At 45.2% G+C, this 17,669-nt stretch overlaps 1 protein-coding gene across 1 annotated transcript in view; it reads left to right on the top strand.

The window, feature by feature from the left end:
- The window catches only part of LOC125117007 (guanylate cyclase 2G-like), a 41,059-nt gene extending 29,114 nt beyond the window's left edge, over positions 1–11,945 (top strand). The window contains 9 exon segments of the mRNA XM_047762687.1: positions 481–649; positions 2,409–2,469; positions 4,861–4,977; positions 5,246–5,366; positions 6,704–6,759; positions 8,116–8,305; positions 10,088–10,199; positions 10,202–10,261; positions 11,707–11,945. Coding sequence (XP_047618643.1) covers positions 481–649; positions 2,409–2,469; positions 4,861–4,977; positions 5,246–5,366; positions 6,704–6,759; positions 8,116–8,305; positions 10,088–10,199; positions 10,202–10,261; positions 11,707–11,945 — 1,125 coding nt within the window.
- Positions 11,946–17,669: the final 5,724 nt, after the last annotated feature.

Below are 17,669 nucleotides of genomic sequence, written 5' to 3'. Positions count from 1 at the left end.
CTACATTGTTGATAGTCTTTATGGTATTTATACAAATTTCTTGTTATAATTTACAGTGGTATTTACTTTGTGTCCAGCACTGTGTGTGGTGTCTCATGCATTATTATGTTGAATCTCCACAGCCACCCTAGGAGGTGGGGATTATTGTCATGTCCATTTCAAGGAGAAGAGTGAAGCTCTTGGGGTAAAGTCCTCCCCACTGTGTGGAGGAGCTGGGATTTGAACTCAGGCGTCTGACCATGAGGCTGCATTTATTTTGAGCTGGCCCTGCCTTCATGGCTCCACATTGAGGGGCCAGAAATAGTTTTCTTTTTTCTGCGTCTCCCACCCCGTGGGTGAGGGGGTGTGTTAGGGGCTCTCAAACAAATGAACACAGAGATGGGCTTCTCTCCCACCATGGATCTATTTCTGTCTCACTGTTTCTTCCAACAGCATCCGTGAGCACCTGCTCTAATCCCTTTGCTCATTTTCCCTCTTCAGGGCATGCCGTTCCTTCACAGGAGCCCCCTGGGGTCCCATGGCAACCCAAAGCCTTCCAACTGCCTGGTGGATGGCTGGATGCAAGTGAAGCTGTCTGGATTTGGGCTGTGGGAACTCAAGTGTGGCTGGATATGCAGAACGTGTAAGGAAGAAACAACAGACCCCTCGGGTAACCACTGGCTGTCTTTGCAACCATGAGCTGTCGGGAGAGGGGTGAAGGGCTCCCTATCTCACCTCTCCTTGCTGAGGGTCACCTACAGGGGTACCAGCAGGTGGACCTTCCTGTGGGACTGGTGGTTGGTTATTCTCTTCACTCAAGGAGACAAGAAAAAATAACCTGCACGAGTGGCGTGAGTCCCTGGTAGAATGACTGAGTTAGAAGTTTGGTTCTCACCTGAATTAGCTAAGTGACCTGGAGATCACTGCCTTCTCTTTAGTCCTCTGTGCCCCCTCGTGTCTTCATCCCATGTTCTCAGTGGAGAACACGTGATCTGCCCGGCACTTTACAGACAATGGATTAAGTAGTTCTCTGCCCTCTCTGTGCCCCAGTCTCACTTGAGAAGCTTTAAAAAATACGCAGGGGCCTGGGTCTCACCTCCTGTTAACGGCATCAGAAGATGCTTTCTGAAGATAAGGTCTGGGCATCTGTATTTTTTTTTTTTAAGCTTTCAAGTGATTCTGATGTGCATCTCAAGACAAGACTCATTGGGAGTTGTCCTTGTCAACTGGCATTGTCATGGCTGTGGCTCAGGTGCAATCCCTGGCCCAGGAACTTCTACTTGCTGTGAGCACAATCAAAAATTTTTTTTAGTTAAAAAAAAATAAGACAAGTCCCACTTGTCAACCCTCCTTTTCATGTGAGTAAGTTGAGGCTTGGTGAGTCTTCCTACTTGTCCAAGTTAACTGAACACTCTTGAGCTTCAGCTTGCACTGTCTGGGGCCATGGTGCCCTCAACCTGGACCGTCTCTCTGAGGCCAAGCACTGCCAGCAGCTTTGCTCTGTGCACATGGGGAGGTTTCTGTCACGTGGGGGCAGGATAGTGTCTTGCAGAAAAAGACAAAGGGGGAAGTTTTAAAAACCTGCCAGTAGCCCCTTCTATTTCCCATCCCCCAGTATACTTGCTTTTCATGAGTAGAACCTATAATATAAACCTATAAACCTATAAACCTCACTGCAAAAGAAGTGTAGGTTGATCAAATATCCAGAATAGATAAATCTACAGAGATAGGATGCAGATTGGTGGTTGGCAGGAGCTGGAGCCGGGGAGAGGCTTGCTTAATGGGTACGAGGTTTTTTTTTTTTTCTTCCCTAGTCCCTGGCATAATTTATCTACTTTCCATCTCTATAGATGGGGTACAAGTTTTTCCTGGGGGTGATGGAAATGTTTTGGAGCTAGGTGCAGGTGGTGGTTGTGAGACATTGCCAATGTACTAAATGCCCCTGTACTCAATGTTCACTTTAATGTGGTTAGTTTTATGGTCCATGAATCATACTTCAATACCTTTTTTTCGGCTCTGCCCCCAGCATGCAGAAGTTCCCGGGGCCAGGGACTGAACCCATGCCACACTAGTGACAATGCCGAGTCCTTAACTTTTAGGCCACCAGGAAACGTCCTAAGTGTAGGCAACACAGAAGGGGAAACGGAAAAGGAAAGCCACCTGTGCATGTATCAGTCATGACTTTAGCACTGTTAACGTGAATGAACCGCTGTTCACATGTTAGTGCGGGACCGTCTGGATGATTTTCTCCCTATTCACACATGGACCCCCATCTGCTCTTTGAAGTCAGGCACCACCAGGGCCGACTTCTCAGGGGCTGGATGCTTTCAGTGCTCCTGTGCTCCCTTGAGGAGGAATGGGTGGCTTTTCTGGTTCTGCCCAGCAGCTCCCTCACTCCACATTGACACCTGACATCCTTCGCTTTGCAGAGCTCTACTGGATGGCCCCAGAGCGGCTGTGGTTCACCCAGGCCAGACACCCCAAAGGGAGGTGTTTACAGCTTCGCCACCCTGATGAGGGACCTGATCCCCCACCAGGACCATGGACCTTTTGATGATTAAGACCTGGCACCAGAGGGTACACCTGGGGGGAAGCAGCTTGGCCAGCTTTGATCATTTGGGCTAGCTTTTTTTTTTTTTTTTTTTTATCTTTTTGCCATTTCTTGGGCCGCTCCGCGGCCTATGGAGTTTCCCAGGCTAGGGGTCGAATCAGAGCTATAGCCACTGGCCTACACCAGAGCCATAGCAACGTGGGATCCGAGCTGTGTCTGCAACCTACACCACAGCTCACAGCAACACCGGATCCTTAACCCACTGAGCAAGGCCAGGGACTGAACCCACAACCTCATGGTTCCTAGTCGGATTTGTTAACCACTGCGCCACGACGGGAACTCCTGCTCACATTATTTTATCTTTGACTATGTAATTTCACTTGGCATCTATGTATTTTTGACATATACTCACTGCTGTGTTTTGTTTGGTGCTTCCTTACCTTCTGCTAGTACAAGATGCTTTGGCTTCTCCTTGTATTGTCCCTGTATCAATACTAGAATCAGCTGTTTCTCAAAGAAATCTGGACTCCTTTATTGGAGAATGAACACCTGGATGCCAGATGTGCTTGTTGCTACTGCAATATGATTGCTTCTAGCCCCTCTCCGTGGGCAGAGCAAGGAAATATACATGTGTATACTAACCCCTATGTACACGGACACATTCATATCTCTATCCATATACTTCTCTATTAAGCTTAACATGAGTTCATATTGACATCTCCAATGTCATTGTCACATGGTTCATTTATTTTTGTCTCTCTCCATAGCTTACCTATAACGCCCCTTTCCAACAGCCAGAATCGTGGCTCCCACCACCTGCCAACGACTCACTTGTTTGTTCAATCCCAGTATATGTGTCCAGAAGTTTCAGAGTTGTTCATCTCTTACCCTCATGAGAAGCAATTTTACCAACTAGAGTATAGCGATGATAAGTAGTTTCTTTTGACTTTTTGTCTCACTGTCTCTAGTCATTTCAGAAATTACCTAAACAGAAACAGACTCACAGATGTGGGGTACAGACTTGCGGTTGCCAAGGGGGGTGGTGGGAGTGGGCTGGGCTGGGAGTGTGGGGTTAGTAGATGCAAACTAGTACATTTAGAATGGATAAGCAATGAGGTCCTACTGTACAGCACAGGGAACTATGTTAAGTTTCTTGGATAGACTGTGATGGAAGATAATATAAGAAGGGAATGTGTGTGTGTGTGTGTGTGTGTGGTCATATATATAATGACTAGGTCACTTTGCTGTGTGGCAGAAATTGTCACAACACTGTGAATCAAGTATACTTTAATTTAAAAAACAAAGAACTTAATGTAGGTCAGCATTTTACCCCCATCCTCTTTAGGGAGGTTATGCCCTAAGTTTGTAATACGGTTAAGAGTCTTTTGTCCCAGTCAGCATTCTGTCCTGCTGTTGTCCAGTCTCCATACTGATATTTTTCAAATTTGCATTTTTTTAACATTCATTCTTTGTGCTGTAAAGTCCTCTGAGTTTTGGCAAATACGCAATGTCATGACCCACCCACATAATTTGTGCAGAACTTTCATGACCCTAAAAAAAAAATTCCCTGGTGCTTCCCCTATTCAACCGTTTCTCTTCCCTAAACTCCCCGCAGCCTCTGATCTATTTTGCCTTTTCTAGAATGTCAAGTAAACAGAATCATATGGTCTGTAGCCTTTGCAGACGGTTTCTTATGCTTTTAAAATACATTTAAGATTCTTTCATTTCATTACCCCCAGTGTTTTTATACCTAAACATGTGTACGTTGTTCTCCAAAGATGATTTCCTTTACAAACTCTGCTTAAGCAGAACATTTAATAAATGTCCCTTAGAAGCAATGAGGAAGTGAAAGAACCAGAGGGGGGAACATAGTGGTAACATTTATTGGTTGTAAAAATAACTTTCACGTTAACATTCTACATGGAATGTAAGTTGCATAAAACACACTTGGGGATTTCCAATATGAAGTATGAATATGCTCCTGAAATCACATGGAGCTAGGTTTCATTGCAAGAAAAGCTCTATTAGAAAAACTTAAAAGAAACCTGATTCAGTAGGGTGTGCTTATATGTTTTACGTTAGGATTCCTCATTTTCCAGGTAGATGCAGAATAGTTCTTGTAAACGATTCAGATGTCTCTGAAATTCTAGTCTGGTCAATTTACTTAAGAACTCACCTTATAAATCTAAAAGCACATCTGTGGAAAGGGAAGTGTATTAAATGGCACAAAGCTCAGATATTTAGCTACCTAAACTCCAAATGAATTTCAGAAACCATCGGCCGAATCGGAGATCCCACAGCCTCAGGGCCACTTCGACCGTCCCTCTCAGAGGCGGTGGGAAATGCAAAGGTGGTGTCATGGTGAAGGCGTGTTGGGATGAGTGTCCAGAGAAGAGGCCCACTTTCTCTTCCATCAAGAAACTTTTACAGGAAACCAGTCCCAGAGGGTGAGTAGATGTCCAGCAGACCTTTTCTCCTAATTATTTAACCATTAGAATTTTTAAAAACTATATGACTGTGGTTGGTTCTGTGTGGCTCCCTTCCTCCCCTCCTCCCTCCCTCCATCATATACTCACTCAGTGCCTCCTATATGCAAAGCACTGTGCTCCCCGCTGGTTGAAGCAGAGTGGTAAATTCTCCCTTTATCTCATAAATGATACAAAGTCAATCAGACCTAATTTAGTACTTTCATTCCCCTCCTTTGTCCCATTCCAGATACCACTTTCCGGGGAGTTTTGACATGGCTTCAGAATCTTCTTCAAACCAGCATTTCAAGGGTTATGACTCGTCCATTGGGATTGGACTGTGGGAACAACATCTATTCACCAAACTCGGAGTAGGTGTTGACTTAAATTATTCATGCCTCTCACACAATTTTCTCCACAGTAGCTTGCTTCACATCAGGATAATTAAGTCATCTTTTTGACCCATTGAATGTGTGAAGGCACAGCTATTTAGCAGTAGCTGGAGTTGATAGACAGCCTGGGTGGGACTCAGGGCATCTACTTGGGCATTTCACTATACATTGTTGTTGTTGTACTCCACTGTGTGTGTGTGTGTGTGTGTGTGTGTGTGTGTGTGGTGTGGGATGCCTGTGGCACTTAGAAATTTCCGGGCCAGGGATTGAACCTGAACCACAGCGGTGACCTGTGCCAGAGCAGTGACAATGCTGAATCCTTAACCTGCTGAGCCACCGGGGAACTCTTCACTATATACCACAGCCCTGTCTCCTGCACTTTCCACTTCAAAATTGTTTTTTTTTTTTTGTCTTTTTAGAGCCACACCAGCAGCATATGAAGGTTCCCAGGCTAAGGGTGAAACTGGAGCTGTAGCTGCCAGCCTACACCACAGCCACACCAACGTGAGATCTGAGAGCCATGTCTGCAACTTACACCATAGCTCACGGTAACTCCAGATCCTTAACCCACTGAGTGAGGCTGGGGATCGAACCTGCGTCCTCATGGATACTAGTCAGGTTCATTAACTGCTGAGCCACGATGGGAATGCCTCAAAATAATTTTGAATAGTGGGTCTCAGGTCAGTTATGACTTTTTACTTAGAAAATAGGGTCCCCAGTGTTAAGGCAAGCCTATTTCCTATGTGAGCCTCAGTCTCCCTATCTACAAGATAAGGAGTTTAAATGATTTCTCTGAAGACTCTTCTAAAATCAGAGCCTGTAGGATCTAGAAATGCCCCCTTATATCCATCATTTGAAAAGAAAACATCGGGTGGCAGCATCTGAAAAGAATGACCCGTCCTGAATCCTCTATTTCTGAGTGGTCATGAGAATGGCATGGAGCCTGTTGGGCAGTGGGGTGGAGTTGGCTGCAGTTCTTTGAGTGCCCGCTGGGTACCTGATACGGCCCTGGTATTATCTCCCTGAAACGTTAGAGCAGCCCTGCAAGGTATGTTTTGTTATCCTCACTTCCCAGATGAAGAAACTGAGGCTTGAGGAAGGAAGGGCACAGCTTAAGATCACAATGCTCTGTCCTGCTAAGCGGCCTCATGGCCATTGTCATTGCACTGCTGTCCATTGGCAACCCTTAATAGGGAACCTGACGGGTAAGGCGTGTTGTCTTAGAAGGTAGGCTTGGAAGTTGTACTCCATGGTGGCAATAACAATGAAAAGTAAGTCTCTGGGGTCCTTTAAAGCCACATGTCTGTCGGAGACAGTATGGTGAGCACAAGGAGAGGAAGGCGGATCAGCTTCTTTCCACATTGCTGCCCAGGTATTCCACAGTACCTGGAGCCTTGACAAAGGAGCCAAGAAACAGCACCATTGCTACCTAAGGAGAATATCTCCTACTTGGGGAGAATATTTCCTTTGTTCTTTTCCCCAGAGAGCGTTAGGTTCTTTTAAGATGGGTCAAGCATTTTGTGTGTAATTTGCTGCACCTCGTAAAGGGAGACAGACAAATTGCCCTGGAGTCCACAGGGATTAGAGAATTGTAGGTCTTTTACATGGAATAGAGTGGGTGCAGCAACAGAAGGCAACCACTAGATGGTGATATAGTTTCATAAATCAGATTAACTACTAACTTTCAGATCATATGCTTGCCATATATATATATATATATATATATATATATATATATATATATATATATATATTTTTTTTTTTTGTCTTTTTGCTATTTCTTTGGGCCGCTCTCGTGGCATATGGAGGTTCCCAGGCTAGGGGTCCAATTGGAGCTGCAGCTGCCAGCCTACGCCAGAGCCACAGCAACGCGGGATCCGAGCCGCGTCTGCGACCTACACCACAGCTCACGGCAACACCGGATCCTTAACCCACTGAGCAAGGCCAGGGACTGAACCCACAACCTCATGGTTCCTAGTCGGACTCGTCAACCACTGCGCCACGATGGGAACTCCCCAATATATTTTTTAACACAATACATACCAATAACTTCATATTCAAAATTTGCTTCATTTGTGGCTCCATTCTCTCCTCTGCACTCTTTAAAGGTTTATCAGAAGCATCTACACCCTTCTTACATGTCTTGACAAAGAGGCAAGTTTGGGGATTGGAATGTGTTACTGTGAGATAGGTTGATTGAAGCAAAAATATTGATTTATGAACCAGGGAGTGTTTATATTTGCTTCCACATCTGCAGACTGAATCATTAAAATCAAACTCTATAACTAGTAAGGGAAAATGTAATGCCTTCAGGGAGAAAAATCTTTTAAAATGATATTTGTGTGACTTGCATCTCCTCCTCCCCCCCAATTTATACCCATCAAATAAAATATCTCCTCGGAGGAAATGCAAGTGGAGAAGTGGGTGTCAAAAGAATCCCTCTAAATGGATTTTGTTAGCCAAAAGCCAAACCCACTGAAGCAAAAAGATCTGCCAGGAAGATTTTGTAGGGAGGGGTCTGTAGGAGACAAGACGAATCAGATACTGTTCTAAAACAATATTCAGTCTCTGGGAATAGACCATAATGGAAGATAATATAAGAAAAAATTATTTATATGTATGTCTGGGTCATTAGGCAGTAGAGCAGCAATTGACTCAACACTGCAGATCAACTATACCCTAATAAAAAATAAATTTAATTAAAAATAATCCTATCCTCTCATTTCAGTTTCATTGGAGAACGACCCATAGCTGGAAAGTCCATGGAACCAGAGCGTTTTGAGTCCATGACAATCTTTTTCTCTGACATTGTTGGATTCACAAAACTCTGTTCCCTCAGCTCCCCACTGCAAGTTGCCAAGCTCAGTGACCTGTATGGTCTGTTTGATCACATCGTTAAAACTTATGATGTGTATAAGGTGAGACACCTGGTATGTGGGACACACATGTTCCCTGTGGGCTATGCCCTGGGCAGCAGTGAGGATGAATCCAGCCCCAGACGTCAGCCAGGAGAAGGCTCTGTTGCAGGCTGGAAGTCTATCTCAGTTCATGGCAGAAGCTCAGTATTTTATTTCTGTGTGTTTCCTTGGAAAAAGGCTCCATTAATCACCGATGCATATGCTTGTCAATAGTGAAGAGTTGTTCCCTCCGTTTCCTTCCATTATGTTATCTCACAGCAAACACATTTCTGAAGCAGGCATTAACCTCCTGCTGGCTAATTCCTCCGGTGCCCTCCTGAATATATATATGCAATATGTATAATAGGAAATATTATATATTCACATTCAGAGAGGCTCGTATTTACTCTCCATTAAAGGCTGTCTTTGGATCTTGTATGAGCCTCACTTCTGTTACCATGACCCTTAGAAATTTGGGTGAAGATAGACCCCCCCCCCCCGCCCCAGGCTAAGACAACCAGACTCATGGCTGAAAGTCAGACAGCCACCACCTGCCTAGCGCTACTCTGGGATGTATGGACAGGGTCACCTAGAATGAAAAATGAGTTTCAGCGGGAGCATGGCAAAAAACTGATAGTTTGGCTTCATTCATTGGGGGTGAGGATGAGGCCACTTTATGTGTTTTCTGACTTCTCAGCTGGGGCCAGATCGTGACTCCAGAGCGCACATGTTCACACCCACCTTGTGGGCAGCCACACATGCATCAGCTTTGACCATGACTCCAGGGCTCTTGTCTCGGGAAGATTTGGGGCAATATAATCATGTCCCTTCATGACACCCCTCAATGGTTATTCCCCAGAGATCCCCAAAGATGCTGCCTATGTTGGAGGGTGAAAGGAAGGGTGGTATGGATAACCTCAACGAGCAAATCACACTCACCCGGTAACAACAGAAGCTGTTCTGCTTAGAAGAGCCTCCCCTGGGATTTCCTCTTAGCGTTTTGTTCTCAGCGATGTTCTGCATGAACAAGAGCTAAAATCAGTCTGCATTTCTAAAGATAGGCTCACAATGGGGAGAGGGGGCCTCGAAGCAGTTAGACTTTTTGTACTTGTTGACTTTGGGTAAGTTTAAGGTCACCAGGAAACAGAGTGTTCTTATTGTGTGGATAATGCCTGAAATCACACCTTGACCCTATTACCTTGGATTCTGCTAAAAATGCAGGTGTATCTGGAAAGGGCTGCAACTCTAAGCTTATGCTTGTTTTTTATCCTCTATTGTGAATGAAGGATCTGAAAGCTGATTTTATTAGGAGGACTGGGAGAGAGGAGGACAGAGCAGGCAGACACACACATTTCTACATATTTTGTATAATGTGTACATATGTATAATTAGGTATCAGAGGCCTGGTCTGGGGTGAAGACATTTCAGGTTGGGTAAGATGGATTGCACATGATGGATTCATGTCATCCTTGAGGATTTACCCCCATACTACGTTGCTGCCTCTCTAACTGGCTTTGAACTTGAGTTGGGGAAACGTGGTCACCACCACTCTCAGACTTCAGAGGAGAAAGCAATGATGGGGAGAAGAGGGGTTGGGGAAGGAAGGCTTTGTGGAGGAGCCAGGATAAGAGCAAGAACTTAAGGAAATGTTGGGGCTTGGATGGAGTAGCGGTCAGGGAGCCTACCCTTTCAAAGGACGGGGCCTGAAGCAGGATCAGTCACAAGGGGCCTTGTCTCTGACCCCACCCCCACCCCAGCCTCCCTTGTTAAGATCACAAGGCCACTTTCTTGCTTTATTTCCAGGTTGAGACCATTGGAGATGCATACATGGTGGCTAGTGGACTCCCTATCCGCAATGGAAGCCAACATGTGGACGAGGTTGCCACGAGGTCCTTGTACTTCCTCAGTGCCACTGTCTATTCCAGATGGGGCACATGCCTGAGGAAAAGCTTAAGCTCCAGATTGGCCTCCACTCAGGTAGATGACTCTAGTGGCTGGTGGCCTGATGGTCCAGACATGGTGGCAGGTGGTTCTAAATTCACATCTTAGGTCTGAGGCTTTTGGGAACCCTGATGTTGAATGGTAACTTCTTCAGGGCAAATAGGAGATTGGGTTGTCTTTGCATGTGTGTGTGTTCACCAAATCGCTTGCTAACAAAGGACCAATGAAGACTTGAAGGTATTGAACCCCAATAAGGAGGACCCCCCAAACCAGGACAGTTGTATTGGGCTGCTTCCCTCCAGGACTCTGCAACAAATGCCCTTTTCTTCTTCTTCTTCTTCTTTTTTTTTTTTTTTTTTGTCTTCTCTAGGGCCGAACCCACGGCACATGGAGGTTCCCAGGCTAGGGGTCTAACTGGAGCTATAGCTGTTCCCAGGCTAGGGGTCTAACTGGAGCTGTAGCTGCTGGCCTAAACCAGAGCCACAGCAATGCCAGATCTGAGCCGAGTCTGCGACCTACACCACAGCTCACGGCAATGCTGGATCCTCAACCCACTGAGCGAGGCCAGGGATCGAACCTGCAACCTCAGGTTTCCTAGTTGGATTTTTTAACCACTGAGCCACGACAGGAACTGCCAAATGCCCTTGGATGTGTTGTGTTTTCCTCAAACCCATGGGCTTGTGATTTGTGCAGAGGTGACACACACTTGTTTTAATGCGGTTCTGTCGCCATCTTGAAATTCTAGGTAATTTTTGAATCAAACCTCTCTCATTTTCATATGAGGCGGGGCCCTGCAAATTATGTAGCCAGATCTGCTCCTGCAAATCCTGCACAGCTTAACCAGAGTTAAGCTGTATGTGCCACTTCTACTTCTTTTACATCTTCAGTGTATGAATGGCATCATGATTCATTTCTGTCTTGGCTTGGTTGTTCAAATACCATAGACTGGGCAGCTGAAACAACACAGCTTTGTCACAGTTTCTGGGGCTGGAAAGCCTAAGGTCCAGATTCTACCATAGTGGGTTCGGGGGAGCCCTCTTCCCAGCTTGCTGAAAGCGAACTTCTGACCACATCCTCTCATGGTGCAGAGAGAGAAAGCTCTGGTGTCTTTTCCTCTTCCTATAAGGCCACTAATCCCATCACAAGAGCCCTACGCTTAAGACCTTCTCTAAACCTCCTTACTGCCCAAAGGCCCCACCTCCTAAGAATCATATTGAGGTTAGAGCAGGGGGCGGGCAAGGGGGCTGGAGGAGACGCCCACATGCAATTCGTAACAGTTGATTTTGTTGCTTTCCACAAGAAGTCTGTGGGTTCTGTCGTTTGCCTCATTGTAAACCTTGAGATCTATTTCCAAGCTTTGCCTCCAAGAGGGTACCTAATGGACATTTATTGAATTGCATTTATTGACATGATATGCACTGTGGAGTCTGACACTTGGGAAATGCAGATGGGCCCTGCCCCCTCTGTCCTTCCCCTTGCAGGTCCCGTGGTGGGACTCACCATGCCCAGGTACTGTCTGTTTGGAGACACGGCGAACATGGCATCCAGAATGGAAAGCAGTAGTTTGTGTGGGTATTGTTTACAGCACTTTGCAAACACAATATTGCTGTCCCTTCTGTCCCCTATCTTTAACCAGAGAGTATTTTTAGATGACCCAAGTGCATTTTGTCTACTGTTTTCTATCTGGAGGGTAAGGCAACACTGGTTCCAAGCTTTGTAAACTGGGTTTTATGCTATGTTCTCCATGGAGCCACATAAGCACATATTAAGGCTCCTTCCAAGACTTTCCATTCTAAACATTCAGGTGCCCATATGAAAGATCATTGAAGTGAAGCATGGGAGTTGGCAAACTTTTTCTGAACACAGCCAGACAGTAAATATTTTAGGCTTTGCGGGCCATATCCTCTGTTGCAACTACTTAATGTCTAGTGTATTGTGAAAGCAGCTGTTTTGCCATGTGCAAATGATGGGTGTTTATGTTCCAATAAAACTTTATTTGCAGACAAATTTACTGGGTGGGATTTGCCCTGTGAGCAGTAATGTGCCAACCCTGATATCTAGTTTTGGTGATGACAAAGACATCTCTAGCTAGGAACTCCGAGGGACATCAAATTCTCTTGTTTTAGAGTAATTTTATTGCATTGATAATTGCTAGACATATATATGCCCTTTATCAGCTGAGATATTTATCAGCTGGAAAAGGTAATTGCTCAGTGATTTAAGTTTTGAAAAGCTTAGGTTAACATTCTTTTGAACCTGTAAATTGTCCACAGTGTATAAAAACATACACAAATCTTTTCCCCTCTTGATTACTTTGTCATCTAAGCTAATCAACCAAGTTTCAAATCCAGATTTAAACCTCTCTCTTAGCTTGAAAGTAAAGACTTTAAGGATAAAATATGGAAGTGGGACTGCTTACGTAGGCTCCAATCTTGACTATAGTTGCAGTTCTGGCTACAAATGATGTTTTCAGTGGTACATCCCAGCTCTGGTAGCATCCCAGGGAGCCTGAGGTGCCCAGCTGGTCTCCATCCATCAGGACCACCAACTTGCATATGGAGTTGGTTCTGTCTCTGGTTCTAAACAGAACATATTAAAGCTTGAGCAACACCCAACAACGTCTGAGCAATGCCTGGGTTGTTGGGGATCCCCTCCTTGTGCCCCAGATGTCAAGAGGTGGTCTGTGATTTGCTGCATGAAAGGTGCTAGCAGTCCAAGAATTTGAGCTGTGTGTGTAGGGTCCCTACTCCACAGCAGCCCCTGCCCCTCAAGACCTGTGTGAAGGTCACAACAAAGGTGATGATGAGACTGTAACTGGTTTCTGGTGGCTCTCTGGATCCACGTCTCTCAGAGCACTGCAGCCGCCCTACTGGCATTGGGAGGGTATGATTTCAAAAGAGAGGCACCATTCCAGTCAAGATAAGACACCCCCTCCCCCCACCAAACCTGAGTCCCTGAAGGAGGTATTGAGGAACTTGATGGGAGGAATGAGTCTCCACTCTGTGGTTCCTGGAGACCACCTGGACCTACGTGGAGGCTCTCACAACTGCCACCTTGTCTTCCTCCAGAGAGGACTGTCCTGTTCCCTCAAATAGCCAAACATGGAATCTGTGACCTTGGTCTTGCTCCCACCTTGACCAGCCTCTTGCATGATGCCTCTTTTCTCTTTGCCACATGGGTCTCCTGGCTGCCTGAACACCCCACACAAAGCAACAGCAAGTTCAAAACCAGGAAAGATAATGTGGTGCATTCCTCTATGCCCCTTCTCCAGAGTCTAAAGTACCAGGTGGAAGGGAGAAGCCCATTGGCTGGGGGCACTTGGACCTCATCTCTATTCCTTTAAATACCCCTTCTCATTCCCTCTGCCTCCTTTTCCAGCCTGGCTTTCTGTCTGTCACTGAAAGATACCAAGATATTTTCTCATCCTTCTCATAAATGCTGTGCTTTCCAGGGATGGTGGTGGTGGTGGTGGGGGGTTACTCCACTTGAGCTGGTCTCAAGAACGTCTTGGAGAGGTTCACAGTGGGAGTGGCGATGTTGGGGGTTTGAGGAGGTTTTGGGGGTCCAGTGAAGAAGCGAAAGGGAGGGAGTGGCATCAGCTCTCCTGTTGGCTGAGCCCGGCCCTGGCGTGATGTATTCTGTCAACTGGTTTCAGGTAAGAGGAAGGTTTTTCTAGAAAGCAGCAGTGTAGACCAAGCTTTGAATCCTGTCCCACTACTTATTACCTGTCTGATTTGGGGGCTTGGTTTTATCATCTGCAAAATGGGAATGATGATAATAGTGCCCTCAAAGGATTAATTGTGAGGATTAATTGTGCACATGTGTGTGAGGTGTTTTTGCCTGGTTTCACCTACTCATAGGAAGAGCTCAATAGATTTTATTATGATTTTTAAAAGATTTTCTTTGGAATAGACTTGAACCTCCACTGGCTCTCATCCTGTAGGCCATCACTGACTGTCCATCCTGGCCCATCAGTAAAGCCCAAGGAAATGACCACAGTTTCATCCATAATGAAGCTTTTCCCTCACAGAGGAAACTGCGGCCAGGTTGCAGTTCTGGCTATAGACAGCATCCTCAGGAAGCGAGCAAAGGGAACCTGAGTTGTCTGTCTGCTCAGAGCCCACACTTGACAGGCGGCCCTCCTGCATTGATTCACTAGCATTCTCCTTTGCTTCCCGCAGGGCAAAGGAGACCAAACAACTTTCTGGCTGAGAGGCAAAGAAGGCTTCACGGTTTCACTCCCCGAATTTGCTGAGGAAGAAGCTAAAGTCCCAGAGATCTTCTGAGGTGGGTATTTTCTCTAGAGGTGCTTGCTGGGTCCCAGGAAAGTCTCTGGGATTCATTTATTTATTTATTTATTTACTTTCGTGGGATATATTTAAATATCCTGTTTAGGGGAGTGTAGTTCCCAGGTATTGAGTCCAGTCTCCCAGTAGGGGGAGCCATTGAGCTGACCGCCTCTGCCCACCCCAGAGTTCATAGCCTGAAGCAAACCAGGAGTTGGAGGAGCTGGATAGTGAACTCATTTTTCTAGGGAACCAGGGCTGCTGCTCCCAGACCTGCTAGAGAGCCTGCCCTCCCTGCCAGATATTTCTGGCCCGTTAGCTTGTGAATTTGCAGTGCATCCAGTTTCATTCTGGGAAGGGGGAAAACTGAAGAATGCAGCCTGGGGACCACACTTCTGCCTTCCTTTGCAAAGTGGCTGCTCTCTAACCTTTAGTGCTTGTTTCCCTTATCAGTTAATCAGCCTGCAAGGACATAGAATCCCAGATCAGAAGGCATCTTGGGAATGTTTTCCGAGGATAAGACTATCTGAGGTGCGAGCAATCACGGAAATCCAACAGGATCAGGCCGTTCCAAGCAAACGGAACCCCTGCAGTCAGTGGCTGGAAGGCCTGGCCCTGAGATTTCACTTCCTGTGAGCACTGCAGCTTCCGAATGGAAAAGGTTTCCTTCTCAATTAATTGCTTAATGTCTCTCCTTTCCACTGAGCAAGGATGCAATCAAATCTTGAATTTTAAGTAGAATTTTTAATTCATTTATAATTTAATTTTTAAAATCTTCAGCAGAAAAATATGAACCCATTCATTCTGCTGTGAGTATTTCCCCCTTTACAAAAAGAACAGGATTCCATGTTGTTTTTTTCCACTAGTTCTCGTAACAGATTTACTGAGCCACTGCATGCATTTACAGTACTTTTTTTATCCTGTGCAGCTCCTTGCACCCAGATTATCTTCTGTGTGGCTGCTCCTGAAACTGGCAGAGCAACTTGAGTGATGTATCATGTTTAAGGCTTTTTCTGTTGAATTTCCATGACTGAAGAAATGAAAAACAACGAGGAATGTTTTCTTTTTGGCTTGACCCTTGAGCTGCCTTTGTGGAAATACTTCTGAGCTCTGTGTAGGGAAATAAACCTCCCTTTGGTGTGTTGAGAGCCTTTAATACCAAATTTGACAAAAGATTTGGTGGAATTCCTGCCCTTTTTCAGGGAGAGGGGCCCTAAATAAGCACCAAAGGGAAGAGCTTTACAAACAGTCCCACCTCCATTGAGCTCCTAAACATTTCTACTGGCAGGACTCTTCTTCTGCCCAGAGGTGGGTAGATGAATTCTAGGACCTCCACAGACTCCATTTTCTGTAGCACAATTCCATTTTCACAGTGGTGGGCTCTGTGCTTCTCCAAAGGCCTTCAGCATCAAGGCTTGAAAGCTGTTGACTGATACTCAGAAAGAGGGAAGGTAGGGGTATTTATATAAAGGGGACAGGGGAGCTTCCCTTGTTACCCCAACATGGGAGACAATGAGCCAAAACTTATCTTCTGGTGCCTTATAACCTTCACTTCTTTGGGATCAGGGCTTCTGGATCCTAAGCACTTGGTTCCATTACGAAAGGGAGAAAGGCAACTTCTGCTATGGGGTCTCTTAGAGAGATTTTCTAGTCCCCATCCATCCATCCATCCATCCATCTATCTATCCATCCATCCATCCATCCAACCGTCCATCTATCCATCCATCCATCCATCCATCCATATGAACATTTCGTTAATTCAAAGAGCATTTATTGAGAGCTTACTCTGTGCCAGGTACCACACTGGAGGACACAAGATAGTGTGAAACTTTCCTCGATCCTTAGCTCTCAGTTTAGTTGGAGAGAGGAGGCATAAGTAGTAGTAACACAATACATTAAGGACTAATAGAGTTATGTACAAAAGTGTAGAAGTAACTGAGCAATCCAATATCATTATATCGAAAGAAATGACACACAAATGTGGAGATGGGGTTGGATGTGACAATCAAATATTATTATCCCATCTTTATATTTGTATGGAGTGTGTAGTTTGTTTCCTTCCAGGCTTAGCCCACATGCTTACACAGCTATGTTCATATAATAAAGACTTTGTTACATCTGCCATTTGCTTTTTTTAGGGCTACACCTGTGGCATATGGAAGTTCCCAGGCTATGGGTCAAATCTGAGCTAGAGCCCCTGGCCTTGGCCATAACCATAGCAATGTAGGATCCGAGCTGCATCTATGACCTCCATCACAGCTCACGGCAATGCCGGATCCTTAACCCGGTGAGCAAGGCCAGGGAATGAAGCTGCATCCTCATGGATCCTAGTCGGGTTCATTAACCACTGAGCCACAAAAGGAACTCCCATATCTTCCTTTTCATCAAACATTTTAACATAAACATTTGGTATCCAGTCACTCACATGCACATAGAACATATTTACACACATGTGCCTACAAAGGCACACATGCATATCTATAGATTCACATGCACACACATGTATATTGAGTATACACACATATAACTCTATCTTGCTATAGCTATAGTTGCATCTATCAATTGATCAATAAGTAAAGAGAGATTTATGCATGTCTATATGTCTCTTTCCACAAGTGTTTGCTTTGTATCACTCAAGTTTAGAGAGAGAGCAAGAGACAGAGGAAGATGTCTTTAGGGTTCATAATCAGGAATTCTGATACAGGGCAATTTCCCAGTGTTTTTTCTATGTCAGCCAATGCCTATGGGAGAATGTACTCTTTCTTCCTTCTCTGGGTCTCTGTTTTGTTTGGCACTAATGGGAATTTGCAGCAGAGGTTGTTTGGAGAGTGGCTTTCTCTTCATTCTTTAGTAGGGAAATTATGAGTCATGCAACAAGCAACTAAACATCGTGGGGCTGTTAGTTGACTTTAAGTTGAAACACATACAATTGCTGGTGGCATTAGAGACAGGGATGACCAAAAAGACTTTTTCCTCCAAACATTAGTCATGTAAAACGCCTCTGCCTCCTTGCCTCAGAAACTCAAGACTGGAATTTTTGAAATGCAAAGGTAGGGTAAAATGATTGAAAGTCTGTGGAATATACATGAGTCTAAGAAGCTCCAGGTGTAGAAGCCCCTGAGGTGGTTGAGGAATTGGCTCTCCACATGACATAGTAA

Source organism: Phacochoerus africanus, chromosome 15 (assembly GCF_016906955.1).
Source record: "Phacochoerus africanus isolate WHEZ1 chromosome 15, ROS_Pafr_v1, whole genome shotgun sequence".
NCBI lineage: Eukaryota > Metazoa > Chordata > Mammalia > Artiodactyla > Suidae > Phacochoerus > Phacochoerus africanus.
Note: the sequence above shows the minus strand (reverse complement) of the source record. Positions and strands in the feature narration are given on the sequence as shown.